The sequence below is a fragment of the Pleurodeles waltl genome, chromosome 10 (genome assembly GCF_031143425.1).
Source record: "Pleurodeles waltl isolate 20211129_DDA chromosome 10, aPleWal1.hap1.20221129, whole genome shotgun sequence".
In the NCBI taxonomy this organism is placed as follows: Eukaryota; Metazoa; Chordata; class Amphibia; order Caudata; family Salamandridae; genus Pleurodeles; species Pleurodeles waltl.
The window spans coordinates 1,028,724,127-1,028,744,814 of NC_090449.1; the positions used below are offsets into that span (position 1 = coordinate 1,028,724,127).

The 20,688-nt window shown below is 46.9% G+C and overlaps 1 protein-coding gene across 2 annotated transcripts in view; it reads left to right on the forward strand.

The window, feature by feature from the left end:
* The window catches only part of DYNC1LI1 (dynein cytoplasmic 1 light intermediate chain 1), a 417,576-nt gene that overhangs the window by 94,107 nt on the left and 302,781 nt on the right, over positions 1 to 20,688 (forward strand). For both annotated transcript variants that reach the window (XM_069211991.1, XM_069211990.1), the window contains exon 3: positions 6,201 to 6,317. In XM_069211991.1, the coding sequence (XP_069068092.1) occupies positions 6,201 to 6,317 (117 nt within the window). The remainder of the gene's footprint in view (positions 1 to 6,200; positions 6,318 to 20,688) is intronic.

Sequence of the window (20,688 nt, forward strand, 5' to 3'; positions counted from 1 at the left end):
ATTGACTATAGGTGGTCCCCAGGTGATTCTGACTTAGTGTCCACCCTGGGTTGACAACACAATGCCTGCAGCCTAAATCAGGAGGACCCCCCTGACCGCAACAGAACAGGATGAAAATTCCAGACACCAAAAGATACCCCTGCACCTGCAGCCCCCGGCCTTGGGGATTCCGACCTATGGTGCAGCACTGTCCAGCAGGCGGACCTCCTCCTTGTCCAGCCTCTGGTTACCCTGAACCTATACCCTGGACTTATCCTGCAGCATCTTTGTGACCCCCGGGGCCCCCTATAGGAAAGGATTGGGAGCCTGATGCTGTTTGCACCCTACACCCGGCTGCCCCGGCAGAGAGAGGCGAAATTGTTCTTGGCTCGGTCCAAGAAGAAGGAGAGGTGTCATCGGAGGGAGTCTTCTTCGAGATCCTCGAGGTCTCGTCACCATCATAGTGACTCTCAGCGCCCTCCCGGGTCTCGGCGCCGATCGAGCAAGGGACGGTCCAGGTCAAGATCGGCTTCTCTGTCGGCTCGGCGTCATCCAATGTGGGAGATAAGCCCGACCGTCACCCTTCCGCCTCCTACGACCCCGACGTCACCCGGGTCGGTTTTTGAGGTCGAGCCTCCCCAGAGGCCTGAAGGGTCTCCTGGCCAGGAGTTACCTGGACCCTCCTCGGCAGCTATGCCGGTGCAGCAGCAGGAGTACCCGGATTTCCCGACTCCGGGATCGGATCCTGCAGCGTTTTTAAACACAATGTTTAATATTTTTGCTTCCATGACGCCGTGTGGAAGTCATGCAGGTCCGTCTGGCCCTCTGGCCTATGATTTGCGTGTTCCGACGTCTTACACCCCATTTTTATCTGCTGCACCTGAAGCGGCGCCGATGCCTATGACGTTGCCCAGCATGACTACACCTGCTACGGCGGCGGCGGATTCACCTCGGATCCGATCGACGTCTAAGAACACTTTGGAGCCGGAGCCTCTGGCTTCGGACGGATCCGAGGTTCGGCGCCGACGAAGATCTTCGGCGTCGGCCGATGCCTTGTCAGCTCTAGGCTTGGAGTCAAGACTTAAGTCAAGACGTCTGGCTCTTCGGCTCTTGGAGGAAGAAGAGTACGCAAGGCAACACCTGGAGGAAGGTGAAGTTGTAGAGCCCTCTGGTGACTTCCAGGGACTGGATTCAGCTAGTGGCCTGGACACTACCCCGGAATGGGATCTAGCTTCCCCTGGAGAGGTCACGGAGGAAGCTGCTTCATTCCACGCAGTCATTCGTAAGGCTGCAGACTTTTTGGATCTTCCCCTTCCCACCGCGGAAGTCAAGAGAAATTTATTAACAGATGTTCTTCACCCGGCGTCTGCTGAGCCTCTTTTGCCCTTCAATGAGGCTCTGCTGGACCCCATTAAGGATATCTGGCTGAAACCCGTGTCCACCGCTGCGGTCAACAGGGCGGTGGCTCGTCGGTGCAGGACGGCGCCTGGGGATCCGGTGTTTCTCTCCAGACAGCCAACTCCGAAGAGTCTAGTGGTGCAAGCCCCTTGTTCGTCCAGATCCTCTCCTGGCTCGTTTCCTGGGACCCCTGCGGACAGGGAGTCAAAAAAGATGGACCATACTGCAAAAAAGACCTTTTCATCTTGCAGTTTGGCCTTAAAATCTTCCAATGCAACTTGCATACTGGGGCGTTACATCCATGCCCCTATGGAAGAGGCGAAGGGCCCCCCTAATTTGTCCCAGGAGATGTTGCAGCTGTTAGCGGATGCTCAGGCGGCTGCGACTCAGGTGATCCAGTCGGGATTGGATACTTCAGACTCGGTGGCTAGGGCTATGGGCACGACCATAGTTTCTAGACGGCAGTCTTGGCTACGGTCATCTGGCTTCTCGTCGGACGTGCAGGCCACCCTTCTTGATCTTCCGTTTGATGGAGAGAAGCTCTTCGGCACAAAGGCTGACTCTGCCCTGGAACGTTTTAAAGAAAGCAGAGCGACTGCTAGATCTTTGGGACTCCAGTCATCAGCCTCATCCTCCTTTAGAGGCTTTCGGAGGTTTAAAGGATTTGGACGTGGTTCCTTTTGGGGAAGATTGCAAGGACCACAGCAATCTACTTCTACCCTGCCATACAGATCCTTCAGGGGCAGGGGCAGAGTCCGTACGAGAGGAGCCACCTTGCAGCACTCTGCCTCTTCCTCGGGAGGGGTGCTGCAAGGAAAGCAGCCATAGTCCTCCTCCCCTCCCTGTCCATTTGTCTCCGGTAGTGGGAAGACTTGCCCGTTTTCTTCCAATGTGGGAAGTTATAACATCGGACTCCTGGGTCATCGACATTGTTGGAATTCCCTCCTACCTTTCCTCCCCGCCCATCCTTCTGTTCGGAAGACCATCTTCTTCTATTACAGCAGGAGGTATTATCCCTATTAGAAAAAGGTGCAATAGAGTTGGTTCCCGAGCAAGAGAGGGGTCAGGGGTCAGGATTGTTATTCAATATACTTCCTGATACCCAAAAAGGATGGTCGGCTGAGACCGAATTTGGACTTGAGGATTTTGAATTGGTTCCTCAAGCAGGGAAAATTCAAAATGCTGACCCTCTCACAGGTTCTTTTGGCGTTGAATGAAGGAGACGGGATGGTGTTGATCGATTTGCAGGACGTGTATTTTCATATTCCGATCCTCAAATCGCACAGGAAGTATCTCCGGTTTGTAGTAGGATCGCAGCATTATCAGTTTGTGGTCCTCCCTTTTGGTCTTACTTCAGCACCTCGAGTCTTCACAAAGGTGATGGCGGTGGTAGCAGCAGAGCTCAGAAGAAGGGGGATAGCTGTGTTTCCCTATCTGGACGATTGGTTGATCAAGGCCAAAAGTCCAGAGCTCGTGCGATGCCATCTCCAGTCGACGACTCAATTGTTGTACGACCTGGGTTTTTCAGTCAATGTACCCAAATCTCACCTGGAGCCCTCTCAACGCCTCCTTTTCATAGGGGCAGTATTGGACACAACATTGAATCGGGCCTTTCCTCCACCCCAGCGGGTCCAGGATATTCAGGCGTTGATTCCAATGTTTCAAAATGGAGCGGTAGTTCCAGTCCTCAATGTCCTTCGACTGCTCGGTCTGTTCGCTTCTTGCATACTGTTGGTCACTCATGCACGCTGACACATGAGGGCTCTTCAGTGGTGCGTCCGCAAGCAGTGGTTTCAGCACAAAGGGGATCTCGAAGATTCGATAAAGATCTCCAGAGACACTGCAGTGGATCTTCAGTGGTGGGCAGTGGTCGACAACCTGTCTCAAGGAAGGCCGTTCTCGCTGCCTCCTCCAGTGGCCACGGTGGTAACGGATGCTTCCACTCTAGGGTGGGGAGCTCATCTGGGGGACCTGGAGATCAAGGGCCTTTGGTCTCCAGGGGAACAGAAGTTACATATCAATCTGTTAGAGTTGCGGGCAGTACGTCTGGCACTCAAGGCCCTCCTCCCTTCCATTCGCGGTCAGTCAATCCAAGTTCTAACGGACAACACGACTGCAATGTGGTATATAAACAAACAGGGAGGAGTGGGGTCGTATCTTCTCTGCAGAGAAGCTCTTCATCTCTGGTCCTGGCTTCGGGACCACAAGATCTGCTTGATTGCACATCACTTGGCCGGAGTCCTGAACGTGCGTGCAGACCTTCTCAGTCGACGCAGCTCGGTCGACCACGAGTGGCGTCTTCATCCAGATCTATTTCTGTGTATCTTCAGGATGTGGGGATATCTGCAAATAGATCTGTTTGCCACTCAAGAGAATGCGCAGTGCCCGCTATTTTGCAGCCTCCAGTATCCGGTGCAAGGAGCTTTGGAGGACGCGTTTCAGATGTCCTGGAAGGGTCAGTTACTTTACAGTCGATTACTCTCTCTTCCTTTTACCCTCCACCTCACCCATCCAAGGAGGAAGAGAGGCTCCACCGGCTGGATCCTCGAAGAGCTCTGAGCTTCTACGTCACCAGGACGAAAGAGTTCAGACAGGATGAACAGCTCTTTGTTGGATACGTGGGGAAGAGGAAAGGTAGAGCGGTCCACAAAAGAACGCTATCCAGGTGGGTCATTCTATGTATTAAGATCTGCTATTCTTTGACGAAGAGGGATCCACCTGTGGGGCTTCGTGCCCATTCCACCAGAGCCAAAGCAGCTTCATCAGCTTTGGCTAGAGATGTTCCTGTGGGTGACATCTGCAGGGCAGCGACTTGGGCGTCCCTCCATACGTTTGCCAAACATTACTGTTTGGACTCTGAGGTTAGGAGGGATGGCCATTTTGCTCGCTTGGTGCTGCAAGATTTCTTGGTTTGACTATTCGGGCACCCACCACCGGAGGGTATACTGCTTGGGGACTCTATTCTTTAGGTGCGGAATCCACAGGTAGGTGTATCCATCAGAAGCATAAGTTACTTACCTTCGGTAACGCTTTTTCTGGTGGATACAGTAACTACCTGTGGATTCCTCACGGTCCCACCAGCCTCCCCGTTGCCTGACCGGTCAAGCCAAGATCTCTTTGGGTGTGCATCCTTGATCTTGTATATATATGTATATAGCTGTTTCATGCATTTAGTTGTATTCATTGTATATACTTTTCCTTTGCAAATTAAGATAGTGAAAAGGACATTTTGGACTGGAATTATACATATATATTTATTTCTCTCTCGAATTGGGCATTCATAACTGTGATTTATATTGAGTTCTATAATAAATGTTTTATTTTAATCTATTCTGGATGAATGTGTACTCTTTAGGTTTAACCTGTTTTCCTTTATGGCACGTAAAAAAATGGTGATAACTGATGTCTGCACGTCGACGAGGGCTTCTTATTGCCTGGATGACGTCATGTGGAGTCGGGCGATTGTGATGTCGTCGTCGACGTGCAGAGCTAGAAGAAATTTCCGTTGAGGGCTGGCGCGAGGGGAGAATTCTTTAGGTGAGGAATCCACAGGTAGTTACTGTATCCACCAGAAAAAGCGTTACTGAAGGTAAGTAACTTATTCTTTTGGCAAAATCGTCCATTTTTAGTCCTGCTTCTGCCGCCTTCGTCATAACGAAGAGCCAGATACTATTGTGCCTCATTCTGTTGTTGACATCGTCCTTGATATAACCAGTTCTATTGCTTCAGATTTGTTGTTCAAATAGAATAAAATATCAAAATAAACTGTGCACAGGCTAGTGCTGCCTCCCACCCAGTGGCAAGTATGCAACCTTTGTTAAATACCGAAAATACTGTTTACTGTTTGCCGAGTCCTCCGCTCTTGGTGAAAGCCAACTATTTGTTTTTCTGTTTTCATTTCCCTCATAATTTTCGTGTCAATTGTCTCCTTGGCCTATTGGTGTATTACCAAGGTATGTTTACATCTTAGAGCATTGGGGGAAGGCTCCAGCTGTCTCATTACAGCGTCTAGCTTATGTTATTCTCTCAGGATTTGTGTTTTCCATGTTGCTTGTCACAAAGCTTCTTAAATTGGTTAACCATATGTTTTTTTCCTGTCAAGTGGCTGTTACCTTGGCAAGTTACAGCCTTGTAGTTCTCTTAAAAGGTGTAATTCACCAGGTATCCTCATCAGGTTCTGTTTGTGGCTTGTATTGTTGGTGTGATTTATTCCTCCGGATCGCTTTGTATAGTTTGCAAGGTGTCTGTAGTCTTACCGGCCCAACTCCTACTTTGAAACAGCAAAACAATTAAAATGGCCCTATTAAACTTAAATGGAGTTCACAAAGTAAGTAACCAAAGATGTAAAGGTTCGATATTGGTGGTATGTTTATGAATGTTAGCACCAGTTTGGGCACTTATGCAATGGATATGAAACCCGGTGGAGCGTGATTATGGATAGGATGAGGATCAAAATTTAGTTACAAAAATATGGAGGTGTGACTCGAAGTTTAATTTGAGAGTGTTGAAGAGGTAGATAATGTTGATTCCTTCCTTAGAATATACAGAATAATTGCTGAGCAGCAAGCGAAAAACTGTATCTTATTTCTCAATACTCTGCCTTAGCGGATGTCTTTAAACCCTGTATACGAGTAAGTGGCCGGGGCCTGGTCCCTGATGCCACTACATTAAAGCCTACGGTCCATTAAGTAAATGTGTTTGACAACTGGAAAGATATTTATCATGTAACTCAAATCTATTTTGTGAAAGTAGAACAGGTAATATAGTTATTCATCAGTTCATTTATTTGGCTTTGAGCTTGCATATTTGTGTTTTTTTTGCAGGTGAAGATGGAGCAGGAAAAACTAGCCTTATTGGTAAACTTCAGGGAATAGAGGAATACAAGAAGGGGCGAGGAATGGAGTATTTGTACATCAATGTTCATGATGAAGATAGAGATGGTAAGTTTGGTTTGCTTGTAACACACAGAATCAACACGATTCAAATTTAGGAATTTGAAAATGTATAAAAACAGTTTGAAATCTAGAGAGTGATGGGGCTTGTGTTTCAAAGTTGGAGCGTTCTTTCTGAATTAAGGATGCTGTTTGTACTAAGCTGCTTTTTCTGCTTCTACAATTGCTTCTGTTTCAACGCAAGTTAAAAGGAATGCCTTAGGACATCAAGATCCTTAGATATTTCACTAAAGTACACACCTTTGTCATCTGTCTTTTATCCAGTTGCCTTGAGGTTCACAGGCTGGATCTGTGGTTTCTTCAAACATCGTGTGCTTAGTGTTTTTTTTTTTTTTTTCAAGCTTGGATGTCTAATAGGAAGGAAGGGGCTTTAAAACATGCCGTGGGGGTTTAGCATCCACTCGACACTAGGGTTTTTTTTTTTCTTTTTTTTTTCTATAATGGGACCGGCCCATTATGCATGATTCGCTCCCGGGGGGGGGGGGGGGGGGTATTGGGGGTGAGGAAATCGTTTTTAGGCCATTTCGATTCCCCCAAGTGGGGGCAGAAACTACTTAGGCACCAGGGACTGGTGTGTGTATATGTGTGTTTTGTTTGGGGGGGCAGCCCCGTGGGCAAGGGTCGCTCTATTTTTGGAAGGCCCATCTGCCCCCAAGGGGGACAGAAAGCCCACCAGGAAATTTTTATTTTTTTTCCCCTCAAAATAAGAGTGTGGGGGCATACCCCCACCCCAAATAAATGGGGCCAAAGTTGTTCTGCCAACCAGTGGGCAGATGGGACAATTACCCCCAATCCACACCTTAGTTGGGTAGGAGAAAGTCTACTAGATGCCAGGGAGTTAAAAAAAAAAAAAAAAAAGTGTGGTGGTGGCTACCAACCGTTACGGGCATGGTTATGAAGGGGGTAACAGTCTTTCACCTGTTTTCCCCCCACACACTAAAACACCTTATCCCATGGGAAGCAAGAGGTCATTTGATTATTTGGGGTTTTGGTTTTACATTTGGGCCATGAGAGCTTGGCTAACTTCTAAAATCGTGCCGCTTGGAATGGTGAGGGCTGCACTTTTTGGACTTTGGGACGCTGCCTTGTAGAAAAATCCATAAGACCTAGACACATCTGAAAACTAAACATCTGGATGAGTCCAGGGTGGGATGCTTCACATGCATCCTGCACAATTTTCTTACCCACAATCCCCTGCAAACCTCCAACTTTTCTGGAAATCGCATATTTTTTCCACATTTTGTGACGGAACCTTCCGGAATCTGAATCCACAAAATTCCTACCACCCAGCATTCTCATCTATACAAATAACAATTCTGCCCTACTTGTCAGCCTAAATTTTTTTTTTTTTTTCAAACTGTCCTTTTGGACCCGCTTTGGTTTCCCCTCAATTTTGACATGTTTTTCCCTGTCACAGGCACTTGGCCCACCTACACAAGTGAGGTATCCTTTTTACCAGGAGACTGAGGGGAACATTGGGTGGTAGGACATTTTTCCCAGTGCGGTGATCCCACACAGAAATGTGGGAAAAATCTTTTTTTTTAGCTAAATTTGAAGTTTCCTGAGGATTCTGGGTAAGAAAACACTGGGGGATCCACGCAAATCACACTTCACTGGACTCCGTCTGTTGCCTAATTTTCCAAAATGTCTGGGTTTGGTAGGTGTAGACTGGTCTCCACGACCGCATCTTGCAGCTCCTTGGGCTGGCGCCTTTCGCGCGCCTCACTCGAACTCCTACGTTCCCATGGTAACCTGGGAACGCCTCCAGACGCTTCGGTCCCAGATTTCCGGGTTTCCCAAACAAAAGAAAGGACGGACTGGAGAGACGAGGAGGAGGAGTTTCCACCCGAGAGGCGGAAGACTGAGCCGAAAGAGATGCCGCGCGCCGAGAAGGAAGGGAACGGACCGGAGATGATTTCCGAGCCCCGCAGAGAAGATCCAAAAGGAAGCCAAGACCCGGAGGCCTGCACTTCCCGCCACGAACCTGGAGGGTCGTGGCTTACCAAGGTATGGTCCTTATTAGGACGTCGACAACCTAGTATTTATTTCAAAGCACAAGGGAGGGGGGTGGAGAAACGTGGGAAGGGACTGAGGAGGGCCAGGGAAAAGGGGAGCACTTAGAACAGAATTAGAGAGTGAATCCTTGGACAGAGCACTAAGAGAGAGAGAGCCTGTCACGAGTACCCCAAAACCTCTCACCCCTCACTACCGGGCCTATCTTTCTACCCCTCCACCTCTAACTCAAGAGTACCCTCCCTTCCTGCATGCCAAAACACTAAGACCTGCACAAAAAACCCACAATCGACTTACCTTTGTTGTACTCCTGTGTTCTTTTTCCGGTACCAACGGGGAGACCGCATGAGCTGACGCCCTCCAGACCTAAAAAGAAGAGAAAGAACAGAGACGTTTAAAGACAAGAAAGAGTCAACAGGAATTGTTGTTACCACCGTACCTTTACATTACCTTTAACTTCACCTTCCTAAATCTTTAATAAATATTTCACCATCTACATACAGCTCAGAGTCCTCTGTACCGCCGATAGCCTACCACAGTGGTGTCAGAAGTGGGATTTAAGACCAGAGGCGGTACAAAGAGGCGAACAAAATGGAGGAGAAACCTACTCTAGAGGATATGATTAAACAACTGGCGGAGGGACAACGACACCTCCAACTGGTGTGGGAGGCTCATCAAAGAGAGGCAAAAGAAGACAGAGAGGCCCTTCAAACGGCATTAAAAAGCCAAGCCACTATCATGGATAATAACCAGCTGGTGCATGAAACTGCGCTACAGAAATTAACTGACACCATAGCAGCCAGCAAAGTACACCCTAATGTTCCGAGCTCCGTCTTGCAAAAATTCCAAGAAGGAGAAGACCCCGACTCCTTCACAAACTTCGAACGTGTAGCTTCCTTGGCCCAATGGCCGGAAGACCTATGGGGACAGTATATCGCACCCCTCCTAACTGGAATCCTTCAGACAGCATACCAGGCCGCTAATCCCGGAGGTACTACCCCATACAAGGATATTAAGAGTAGTATCCTAGAAAGGGTCGGTCACTATGCGGAATACTATAGAATGAAGTTCAGAAAGGTGAAATGGGGACAGAGTGAAGATCCCCGTACTTTCTGTTTCAGGGTTAAGGATTTGGGACTAAAGTGGCTGGGACCCCTAGGAACAAGCCGTGAAGATGTAATTAAAACGGTTATTCTGGAACAGTACCTAGAGTCTCTCCCGAACAGTACCAGGAACTGGATAAGACAATATCCCAAGATAGACACGGAAGTGGCTATAGACCTAGCCTGCGCCTATCACCGATCTGCGGATGTGAAGACTTTAAGCCCCAGGACCATTGTAAGACCGCCCGTGGCCCCACTCAAATATTCTCCCCGACACCCAGTGGAAGAACCAGGAACCGACAAACACGGAGAGGGTAATCCCATGCAACAACCCCAATGTTTTAGTTGCGGAGAGTGGGGACACATTGCGAGAGCATGCCCAAGAAAAAGTGACGTGGTCGAACCTATGGAAATAGGGGTCACCCGGCGTAGAGTATTATGTACTGGCAGAGGGAACCGTAAGTTCAAACAGGTCATAAAATTAAACAGAAACCCCATTGAAGCCTTAATTGACTCGGGCTGTAGCCAGTCAGTAATACGCAGAGACTTGTTGAACCAGACAGATCAGACACCAAGTCAGTGGGTTACTATCTGTTGCGTTCATGGGGACAAAGAGCATTATCCACTAGGGCTGGTCAGGGTAGAATGGGGAGAATATCACGATTTTCGTCCGGTAGGGATTATGGACAGACTGATAGACTGTATCATCGGTACGGATTATATCCGGTTCTATGATCTCCTAGATAAAACAAGAGTACCCATGCAATCTCCAGACTGGTGGACAGAAGCACCCTTTTCCAACAGTCATATTGAGAGTCCTCCAGTTCGCATAAAACTAACCAGGAGAGAAAAAAGACAAGAAAAACAAAAGTGTCAAGGTCTGAGCAGAACCCCGAAAAACTTGGAGCCAGTACCGGTGACACCACTATCTCTTTCAGAGCTAGCCAGCGGCAGGACCATACTCTGTCACGCCTGGAAAATTGCCAAAACGGAGTCCACAAAGGAGGTGGGTACTTATTTTTTAATTCTTAAGAATCTTCTGTATAGAGTTACTACGTCCACAAACGGAGAGAAGAAACAATTGGTGGTACCTGAACCCTATCGAAATCCGGTCCTATTCTTAGCCCATAACCAGCCAGGGGGTGGGCATTACGGTCGAGAAAAGACTGAGGAGTATCTATTAAGGCGGTTCTATTGGCCAGGGGTTTATGCTCAAATCAGAAAATACTGCTTACAGTGTCCTAGGTGTCAATTAACAGAACCAGGAACCCAGAGGAAAGCCCCTGTACAACCCCTACCCATTATCGAGATTCCTTTTTGTCGTGTGGGTATGGATCTGCGGACCCCTCATTCCATCATCCAGGGGCCACACCTATATACTAGTATTGGTAGACTACGCTACCAGATACCCAGAAGCAATTCCCTTATCCAGTATGACCACGAAATTGGTAGCCCAAGCCATGATAACCTTCTTCTCTAGAATAGGGTTTCCCCAAGAAATCCTCACCAACCAAGGCACTCCTTTTATGTCGGCCCTTATGAAGCAGATCTGTAAAATACTAGGGATCACTCAGATAAAAACCTCTGTATACCACCCCCAAACGGACGGTTTAGTAGAACGCTATAACCGCACCATCAAAACCCTGCTGAGGAAAACAGTGGATGACTCTGGAAGGGACTGGGATCAGAAACTACCTCTGGTCCTCTATGCCATCCGGACTCATGAACAATCCTCCACGGGACATAGTCATTTCGAATTAATGTTTGGGAGACAACCACGTAGTCTCCTTGATATGGCCGCAGAAACGTGGGAAGAAGGAGACGAAGAAAAACCCTTACTAGAGTATGTCCATAAACTGAAATCACATTTACAAACCATATGGGAAGATGTACCAAGACATCTAGAGAAGGTACAGAAAAACCAAAAGAAGTATTACGATCAAGGGACCAAATTATGATCTTTCCACCCTAATGACCAAGTCCTAATAATGCGACCAACCTCCGAAAATAAACTGTTAGCTAAATGGCAAGGGCCCTACAGAGTGATAAAAGCAGTTTCCCCCATCACCTACCCCATCAAATTAAATCAGCACCCAAAGAGGACCCAAATATACCATATCAATTTACTAAAAAAATGGGAAATACCAGAAAACGTCCCCAACACCACTGCTACCGGGTTTTTCAGAACACCAACCACAGCTTTAGGTATGGACCTCTATCCCACCATGAGCAAAGAACAGTGGGAAGGTCCATGTATAAATAGTTCTCTTACCGAAGCCGAAAAGTCTCAACTATCTTCCCTGTTACAAAATCACTTTTCTGAGAGACCAGGTAGAACTACGTTAATACACCACAGTATAAGAACACCGGAGGGCCAAACTATTCGCCTCCATCCCTACCTAATCCCCGAAGCACGAAAACATCTAATTGAAGAAGAAATAAAGAAAATGCTAGCCCTAAAGGTTATCGAACCATCTATGAGCCGATGGTGCTCCCCGGTGGTTCTCGTTTCAAAACAAGATGGGTCTGTTCGATTTTGCATCGACTTCCGTAGGTTAAATGACATCTCTCTTTGACACGTATCCTATTCCACGTGTAGATGATGTACTGGAGAAATTAGGGAGGGCCCGATATCTGTCCACCCTGGACCTAACGAAAGGGTAATGGCAAATCCCCCTCGCCCCTAGCGACAGAGAAAACAGCTTTTGCAACCCAGTCAGGCCTTTATCATTTTACTATCCTGCCCTTTGGTCTCCACGGGGCCCCATCTACGTTTAATGGATCGGCTATTAAAACCGTTCCATGAGTTTGCAGCGGCTTACTTGGACGACATTGTAATTTTTAGCAACACTTGGGCTGATCATCTACATCATCTCAACGGAGTGTTCCAGGCCTTGGCTGAGGCCGGCCTTACGGCCAATCCAAAAAAGTGCGCTATAGGAAACACACAAATATCCTATTTCGGTTACCTGATAGGTAACAGGATTCTACAGCCACAGGAAAATAAGATTGAGGCCATATCGCAGGTACCGGTGCTCAAGACCAAGAAAGAACTGCGATCCTTTTTAGGATTGGTGGGATACTATCGCAGGTTCATTCCCCAGTATTCCACGATTGCCGCCCCTCTCACGGACCTCCTAAAAAAAACAACACCCCACCAGATTACCCTTGTTTACAGACTCTCAGCTCCACAGCTTTGAACGACTAAAACAGTCCCTCACAACCGAGCCAGTGCTTAAGTGTCCGGAATTTCCATGTCTTATATACCGACGCTTCCAACGTCGGTCTGGGTGCTGTCCTCACTCAACCTCACAGTGAGGGACACGAGCATCCTGTTGTCTTCATCAGCCGGAAACTTCTTCCCAGAGAGTGTCACTACCCCGCTACTGAAAAGGAGTGTCTGGCCATTAAGTGGGCCGTGGAGAACTTACAATATTACCTCTTGGGCAGACCTTTCGTCCTCTACACCGACCATGCCCCTCTCACTTGGTTGGCCTCCCATAAGGATTCCAATTCTAGAGTACTGCGTTGGTTTCTAGAGCTCCAACCTTTTACTTTTCAGGTCCGCCACGTTCCGGTTTCTCAGCAGGGCCCTGCCGATTATCCATCCCGGTTTCCCGACTCTTCGGTCCTCTACCAGTCCTGATCATGGGATGGGGAGTGTAGACGGGACCCACGACCGCGTCTTGCAGCTCCTCGGGCTGGCGCCTTTCGCGCCCCTCACTCGTACTCCTGCGTTCCTATTGTAACATGGGAACGCCTCCAGACGCTTCGGTCCCGGATTTCCGGGTTTCCCAAACAAAAGAAAGGACGGACTGGAGAGACGAGGAGGAGTTTCCACCTGAGAGGCGGAAGAGGGAGCCGAAAGAAACGCCGCGCGCCGAGAAGGAAGGGAATGGACCGGAGACTATTTCCGAGCCCTGCTGAGAAGATCCAAAAGGAAGCCAAGACCCGGAGGCCTGCACTTCCCGCCACGACCCTGGAGGGTCGTGGCTTACCAAGGTACGGTCCTTATTAGGACATTCGACAACCTAGTGTTTATTTCAAATCACAAGGAAGGGGGGACGGAGAAACGTGGGGAGGGACTGAGGAGGGCCAGGGAAAAGGGGAGCACTGAGAACAGAATTAGAGAGTGAATCCTTGGACAGAGCTCTGAGAGAGAGAGCCTGTCACGAGTACCCCAAAACCTCTCACCCCTTACTACCTGGCCTATCTTTCTACCCCTCCACCTCTAACTCAAGAGTACCCTCCCTTCCTGCATGCCAAAACACTAAGACCTGCACAAAAACCCCACAACAGACTTACCTTTGTTGTACTCCTGTGTTCTTTTTCGGGTGCCAACGGGGAGACCGCAAAGAAGAGAAAGAACAGAGACGTTTAAAGACAAGAAAGAGTCAACAGGAATTGTTGTTACCACCGTACCTTTACATTACCTTTTAACTTCACCTTCCTAAATCTTTTTAATAAATATTTCACCATCTACATACGACTCAGAGTCCTCTGTACCACCGATAGCCTACCACAGTAGGTTTCCCTGTATGGCTGCTGAGCCCAGGACCAAAAACGCAGGTATCTCTCCCCCCGCCCCCCCCCCCCCCCCCCCTTGCAAAAACAGGTAATTTTGTATTTGATCATTTTGACGTGTCCAGATAGAGTTTTGGGGCATTTCCTTTCGTGGGCACTAGGCCTACCCACAAAAGTGAGGTAACATTTTTATCGGGAGACTTGGGGAACGCAGGGTGGAAGGACATTGTTGGATCCTCTCAGATTCCTGACTTTCTGTCACCAAAATGTGAGGAAAAGGTGGGGTTTTTTGGGCCAAATTTTGAGGTTTTCAAAATATTCTGGGTAACAGAACCTAATGAGAGCCCCACAAGTCACCCCATTCTGGATTCCCTAGGTATCTAGTTTTAAAAAATGCACAGGTTTGGTAGGTTTCCCCTAGGGTGCCGGCTGAGCTAGAGGCCAAAATACACTGCTTGGCAAAAAACACCTCTCTTCTCTGGGAAAATGTGATGTGTCCGTGTTGTATTTTGGGGCATTTCCTGTCGCGAGCACTTGGCCTACCCAAACAAGTGAGGTACCATTGTTATCGTGACACTTGAGGAAATGCTGGGTGGAAGGCAATTTGTGGCTCCTCTCAGATTCCAGGACTTTCTGTCACTAAAATGTGAGGAAAAAGTGTTTTTTTTTTGGCCATATTTTGTGGTTTGCAAAGGATTCTGGCTAACAGAACCTGGTGAGAGCCCCATCAGTCACCCCATCCTGGATTCCCCTAGGTGTCTAGTTCTCACAAATGCACAGTTTTGGTAGGTTTTCCCTAGGTGCCAGCCGAGCTAGAGGCCAAAATCCATAGCTAGGCACTTTCCCAAAAAGACGTCCGATTTAAATGTAAAAATGTGATGTGTCCATGTTGCGTTTCCTGTCGTGAGAATTAGGCCTACGTGCGCAAGTGAGGTACCATTTTTATCGGGAGGCTTGGGGGGGGGGGGGACACAGAATAGCAAAACAAATGTTATTGCCCCTTGTCTTTCTCTACATTTTTTCCTTCTAAATGTAAGACAGTGTGTAAAAAAAAGACGTCTATTCGACAAATGCCATGTAATTCACATGCTAGTATGGGGACCCCAGAATTCAGTGTTGTGCAAATAACCACTGCTTTTCAACACCTTATCTTGTGCCCATTTTGGAAATACAAAGATTTTCGTGATACCTATTTTTCACTCTTTATATTTCAGAAAATGAATTGCTGTATACCCAGTATAGAATGAAAACCCATTGCAAGGTGCAGCTCATTTATTGGCTCTAGGTACCTAGGGTTCTTGATGAACCTACAAACCCTATATATTCCCGCAACCAGAAGAGTCCAGCAGATGTAACGGTATATTACTTTAAAAAATCTGACATCGCAGGAAAAAGTTCGAGTAAAACGTGGAGAAAAATGGCAGGTTTTTTTTACATCAATTTCAATCTATTTTTTTTTTTTATTTCAGACGTTATTTTCTGCAGGAAAACCTTGTAGGATCTACACACATCACCCCTTGCTAAATTCAGAAATGTCTACTTTTCAGAAATGTTTAGTTTTCTGGGATCCAGCTTTGGTTTCAAACCCATTTCTGTCACTAACTGGAAGGAGACTGAAAGCGCAAAAAATAGTAAAAATTGGATATGTCCCAGTAAAATGCCAAAATTGTGTTGAAAAATGGGGTTGTCTGATTAAAGTTTGCCTGTTCCTGAAAGCTGGTGATTGTAGCACCGCAAACCCTTTGTTGATGACATTTTCAGGGGAAAAAACACAATCCGCCTACTGCAGCCTTTTTTTCCCATGGTTTTGGAAAAAAAGAAATTTTTGCTGTATTTTGGCTAATTTCTTGGTCTCCTTCAGGGGAACCCACAAACTCTGGGTACCTCTAGAATCCCTAGGATGTTGGGGGGGGGAGGGGAGGATGCAAATTAGGTGTGGGAAGCATGAGTGGACAAAATGTTATGAGGGCCTTAGCCACGAACAGCTGCCCCAAATAGCCCAAAAAAGGCCTTGCACCTGAGGGGGAAAAGGCCTGGCAGTGAAGGGGTTAGCACATTGATCTTAGGCTATTTTAAAAAAAAATGTATTTTTTTTTTTTTTTTTTTTTTAAAAGGCAATTCAGTCTTTCCCCTGTCAGTCATTTTTTTCAATTGAAGTTTTATCATCAGAAAATATGAGGCTGGGTTAATGTTTACTCACCGCCTAACTAATCTGCTTCCCTTTACTGAGGACCTGGTCCCATTCTCAGAGCTGGTCCCCGACAGACCTTTGTGGCACTCCAAGCATTCAGGTAAGTCCAAGTTGAAGAAGCAGCAGTCCAAGTGGGCCTCGTTCCTACCTACCCACTGCTCTTCAGAGAAGTGTTAAGGATGTCATGGTTCTCTTAGGTCTTGTTCCCAGGCCACTGCAGAGGAAATAATTATTCATCTGTTTCCAATGCAACCTGAGTTTTTGGGCCTATTGGCGACACCACAACATATTGTGGCATTTAGAGTTGCCATACTCCTTGTATACTTCAATTCTTAACATCTTTGGCATGTTATCCATTCCCTCTTGTGCTCCTTGTGGCCCCACAGACCTGCAAAGGCCTCCATTTGGGTTACTACTGGCTGATCTGCCCTTACCACCATCTAAGCCTTGTGAGCCCACTTAAGGTTCAGCTCCGAACCCGGAGCTGATCCTGCACCTGGCGGCATGGTCCATCTCAGTTCCTACCACATTGACTCCACCACAGACCACGCCGGGGGAGGATGTTAAGCCCATAATGCTGGCCAGCTTGGAACTTAAACTGTCTTGTACAGTGTTGCGTATAAATTCAGTGCCTAGTGCACAGCCCCAGTCCCTTCTGTCTCTGATAAGACTATGGGCAGTCAGTTAAGGTATTCCATCAAATAGTTTTTCTATGAAGGCCTATACTAGCATTTGTTTTTTAGATCATATCCAAATTTCTCTTACCAAAAGAGTACTCACTCAGGAGCCAAAAGTCATATGTTGGATAGGTTGCCTAATCACATGGGGACACAATTGCCTGTTTCATTGCTGGGAGTAGTGTAGGGGTATGATATTTTCTCCGGCTTTCACATGATAATGGTGTCTGTGACTGTTTCAGTGTCTGCTTGCTTTTAGAGAACTCTGAGAGTACCTCACTCCAGTATTGCATCAACTTTGGGAATGATGGCAAAATGCATAGTATGATGCATAGTATTGACCCTACGCCCCATCACTGTCTACAGTATTAGTTGGGTCTGGACGTAACTATTCTATGCAGTTGCTATGGGGTGTCATTTTGTCCGTGGAGAATTTTGTAAATTGCCTCATTCCCTTGTAAATGTTGTGTGCAGTCGTTTGCCTGCTTGTAGACCTTTTCCAGAGGGCCAAGGGTAATTATAAGATCTTTTCCCATTATCTTTTATATGCATGTTTGGTTCAATGATATTGGACATTAAGTATTGCACTAATTGTGGTCTCTAAGTGTTCAGTGGGTAGAGTTTTTGAAGAAAGCTTTTAAATGGTTTAAAGGCTCTTGCAACTCCTACCCTTACTACCATATTTGGTACCCGAGCAATGGATTTGCAAGTATTGGAATAGCTCTGATTCCAGCATAGTATATCCTTTCATAACACCTTCAAGTGCCTCAAGTGCTTATTTCAAAATGGTCACGGAGTCTAGAGCATCCGCATGTCCTTCAAGTCAAGAAGTTAGTGGCTTTCTTCTCTGGTTAAAAATCTAGGCTGCCAAACACTGGGGCCTGTGAGGAGGGAAAGATGGTTATGCATGTGTTTGTCAAATTTGTCACACACCTCCACAGTGTTCCTGAAAAAGTTGAGGTCCTCTCCTTTAAGACTGGATTTGAGGAGAACTTATTTCCCATACAACGTGGCAAATAAACGCCTCCTGACCTTGAAGAGGGGCATTGAGCTCTGCTAGTGTGATTGGTTGTCCCTCCAATTTCTCGTCTGCAGCTGTCCATCTCCCAGTTTTGTCTCCTTCAAAATTATATTCTAGAAGGTGTTGATCATCAATAGGATCACCATGCCGCCAATTTAGATGGTGCAGAAGCATGGTACTGTGGTGGCAGTATTGGATTGCAGCCTGACTTGCTCCGAGGAGATGTGCCCCCTGAAGGAAGCCAACCTCTGCCTGCAGACTTTCTAGTACCTTTAGGAGACTCACTCACTTGGTTGGTTATTGAGGCCTCTAATATTATAATTCTGATGGATACTTTTCATAGCTCTCTTCTGCTGGTACATAGCAGATTATAGCTTCACCTTGGGACATAGATGCCATTTCCTTATTTCCGTAATCCAGAGCTGCTTAATGTGATTTTGTTTTTTTGTATTTTGTATTGTAGTTTAAAAAAAAAGATTTTGTGGAGTTTTCGTTATAAAAATTAGAACAAAATCTTTCTTCTGTGCAGCAGGGGTATGTGCTCCCCCCCCCCCCCACCTTTACAAATAAATTAGTGTTCCAATCCTGCTGGTTTTACTATGGACATAAGTACATATGGGGCACTCATGCGGTCTGGCTGTGGTGCTTGTGGTGATACATGCGTCGCAGTTGTGAGACAAATGCAGCCTTTTGCATTCCAAGGACATTAAGAATAATAAGACCAGACTTTATGGGATGCACTTGGGTAGAGGTTAGCCTCTGTCGCATTCTTCACTGCCCTCTAAATCTAATCACAGCGCCTCTTTGTGGTTGTGGATCCCCGTACCTATTCTAGTGTTAAGAGTCTCAGTTTAGGGGTAGATGGATACAGTTCAAGCAAGTGAAAGTTGTGCGCCAAGCCAGTATATGATGTGCAATGAGCTCTCACAGTAAAATCCATGGGTGCGCTCCTTTGTGTTGTGTGTGGCAGCTCCAGGCCAGTATACTATGTGTGTCCTGCCTATGGCAGTCCGGTATCATATATCTCCTCCAGTTTTTGCAAGTACACGTCTCATGCTGTAAGTCCCTGCTCAGCTCCCCGATAAAACCTCGCCCAGTGCAGCACAGTGTTGAGACAGACCGATTTGTCTAGTACAGCAGGATACTTCCAGGCCATTGCGAACTGGCGTTTACACAACACAAACGTCAGGTTAATTAATCTATGAAGATGCTTCTCTTCCTTGGTCCTGGTTCAGAAATCCAGTAAGCAGGACTCTGGTGACGGTAAGACCGCTGTGTCCACTAGGGTAGAAGTAGTCTCTGCCAACTCATCCAGACTCATCGCATCCCTGGGCAGTCCTATACCATATGGAAGAACCCTGTGTCCGTTACCCCCCATCGTGGGCAGTCGGACCGAGATGTGGGGAACATGCATGACAAGTGGTGTAGTAGGTTTGGTGCAGTTAGTTGAATAGAGTGAATCAAAAACGGGAGTTCCGTGAGGTGTCTTTGACTTGTCTCAAGGCTTGGACCATTGTTTTTCTGTTAATGGGCAGAAGAGGTCCCCTGTCCAGCGGTCTAATCAGGTCCCCCGCCAGATTCAGAGGCGAGCTACAGACAGACACCTGCTTGGGAGTGCCAGAACAAACCCTTTATTCCATGTATTCTCTTTTTTTTTTTTTTTTTTTTTTCCTCATTCACCTCAGACTCCAGGCCAGCTCCATTCCTTAACCTTTCACGCCCTCTCGTATGTGGATAAAGCCTATGCCAAGGAGATCAGGCCTTCTCCCCTGAAATTTGTGGGGGGAGAGGGGCTCATGACTATAGAGAAACAGGAGCATAATTATTGGACATTGAACTTATGGCCAGCTCCAATCCCTATAAACACCTGGGGTTTCCCGTTCACTTCACCAAGGAAGTCCACAATTTCTCCTTTTTCTTACTTGGTTCTCCTACTTCCAAATGCAATTTAGACACTTGAAAGAGAGCATTCAGCCATTCCTTAAGCAAGGGGGGAGGGGAGATGAAGACACCAATCTGTGACAAATTTCTCTTCTTGCCAGGATAATAGAATAAAAGAGCAGATTCCACCCTCCCCTACTCTCCAATTCAAATTCCTGTGATTGCCTGAATATAATCCAGGGGAGGCTTCCCTAATTTCCCACCTTTATACACTGGAAAGCGTTTCAAACACTTCTATCCAAAAAGAATAAACCCATAGGCAATTCGTAAACATGTGAATATCCATTGCATTCTTCATTCCGCATTTAGCACACGCCACCACTCCACCCTTCTGCATTCTGGAAAGCTTGTCTGGAGATATATAAGCTCCATGTATGGAAAAGAGATGGTTTTTCCTTAATGGGGCAAATTTAACTATACCAAACAGGGTGCGCATTGACACTTCATCGTTCTTGTACCTGATCCCGGGGCTTATAGTCACCCCAAAGGGCGTTGGCCAATTTAAAATCACCGTCCAGTACCTCTTGAATTTCCCAGGACCAGACCAATATTTCTTTTTAGGACTAACGGATTCTCCAATTAGCTTAACTTCGAAGGTGTTCCCTAATCCAAACTCTACTCGCATGCTCCGAGACCAGCCATCCAACTGAATATACTTTAATCTAGAGTCCCTCCTGTTCTTTCCCGTAGCTCATCCCGTGAAATTAGGGATCCTTCCCTAAAAAGGTCCCCCCAATACTCTATACCCACCTGCATAATAGGTCTGGCTAATGCATCCTTCAGGCATTCTGGGGTACCTGGCGAATCCCACAAAGGTATCCTTTGAGAGTAATAAGCAATCCTCGCTGCTGATCCTAACTGATACCATCTTCTGGCGAGGTCCTGCAAT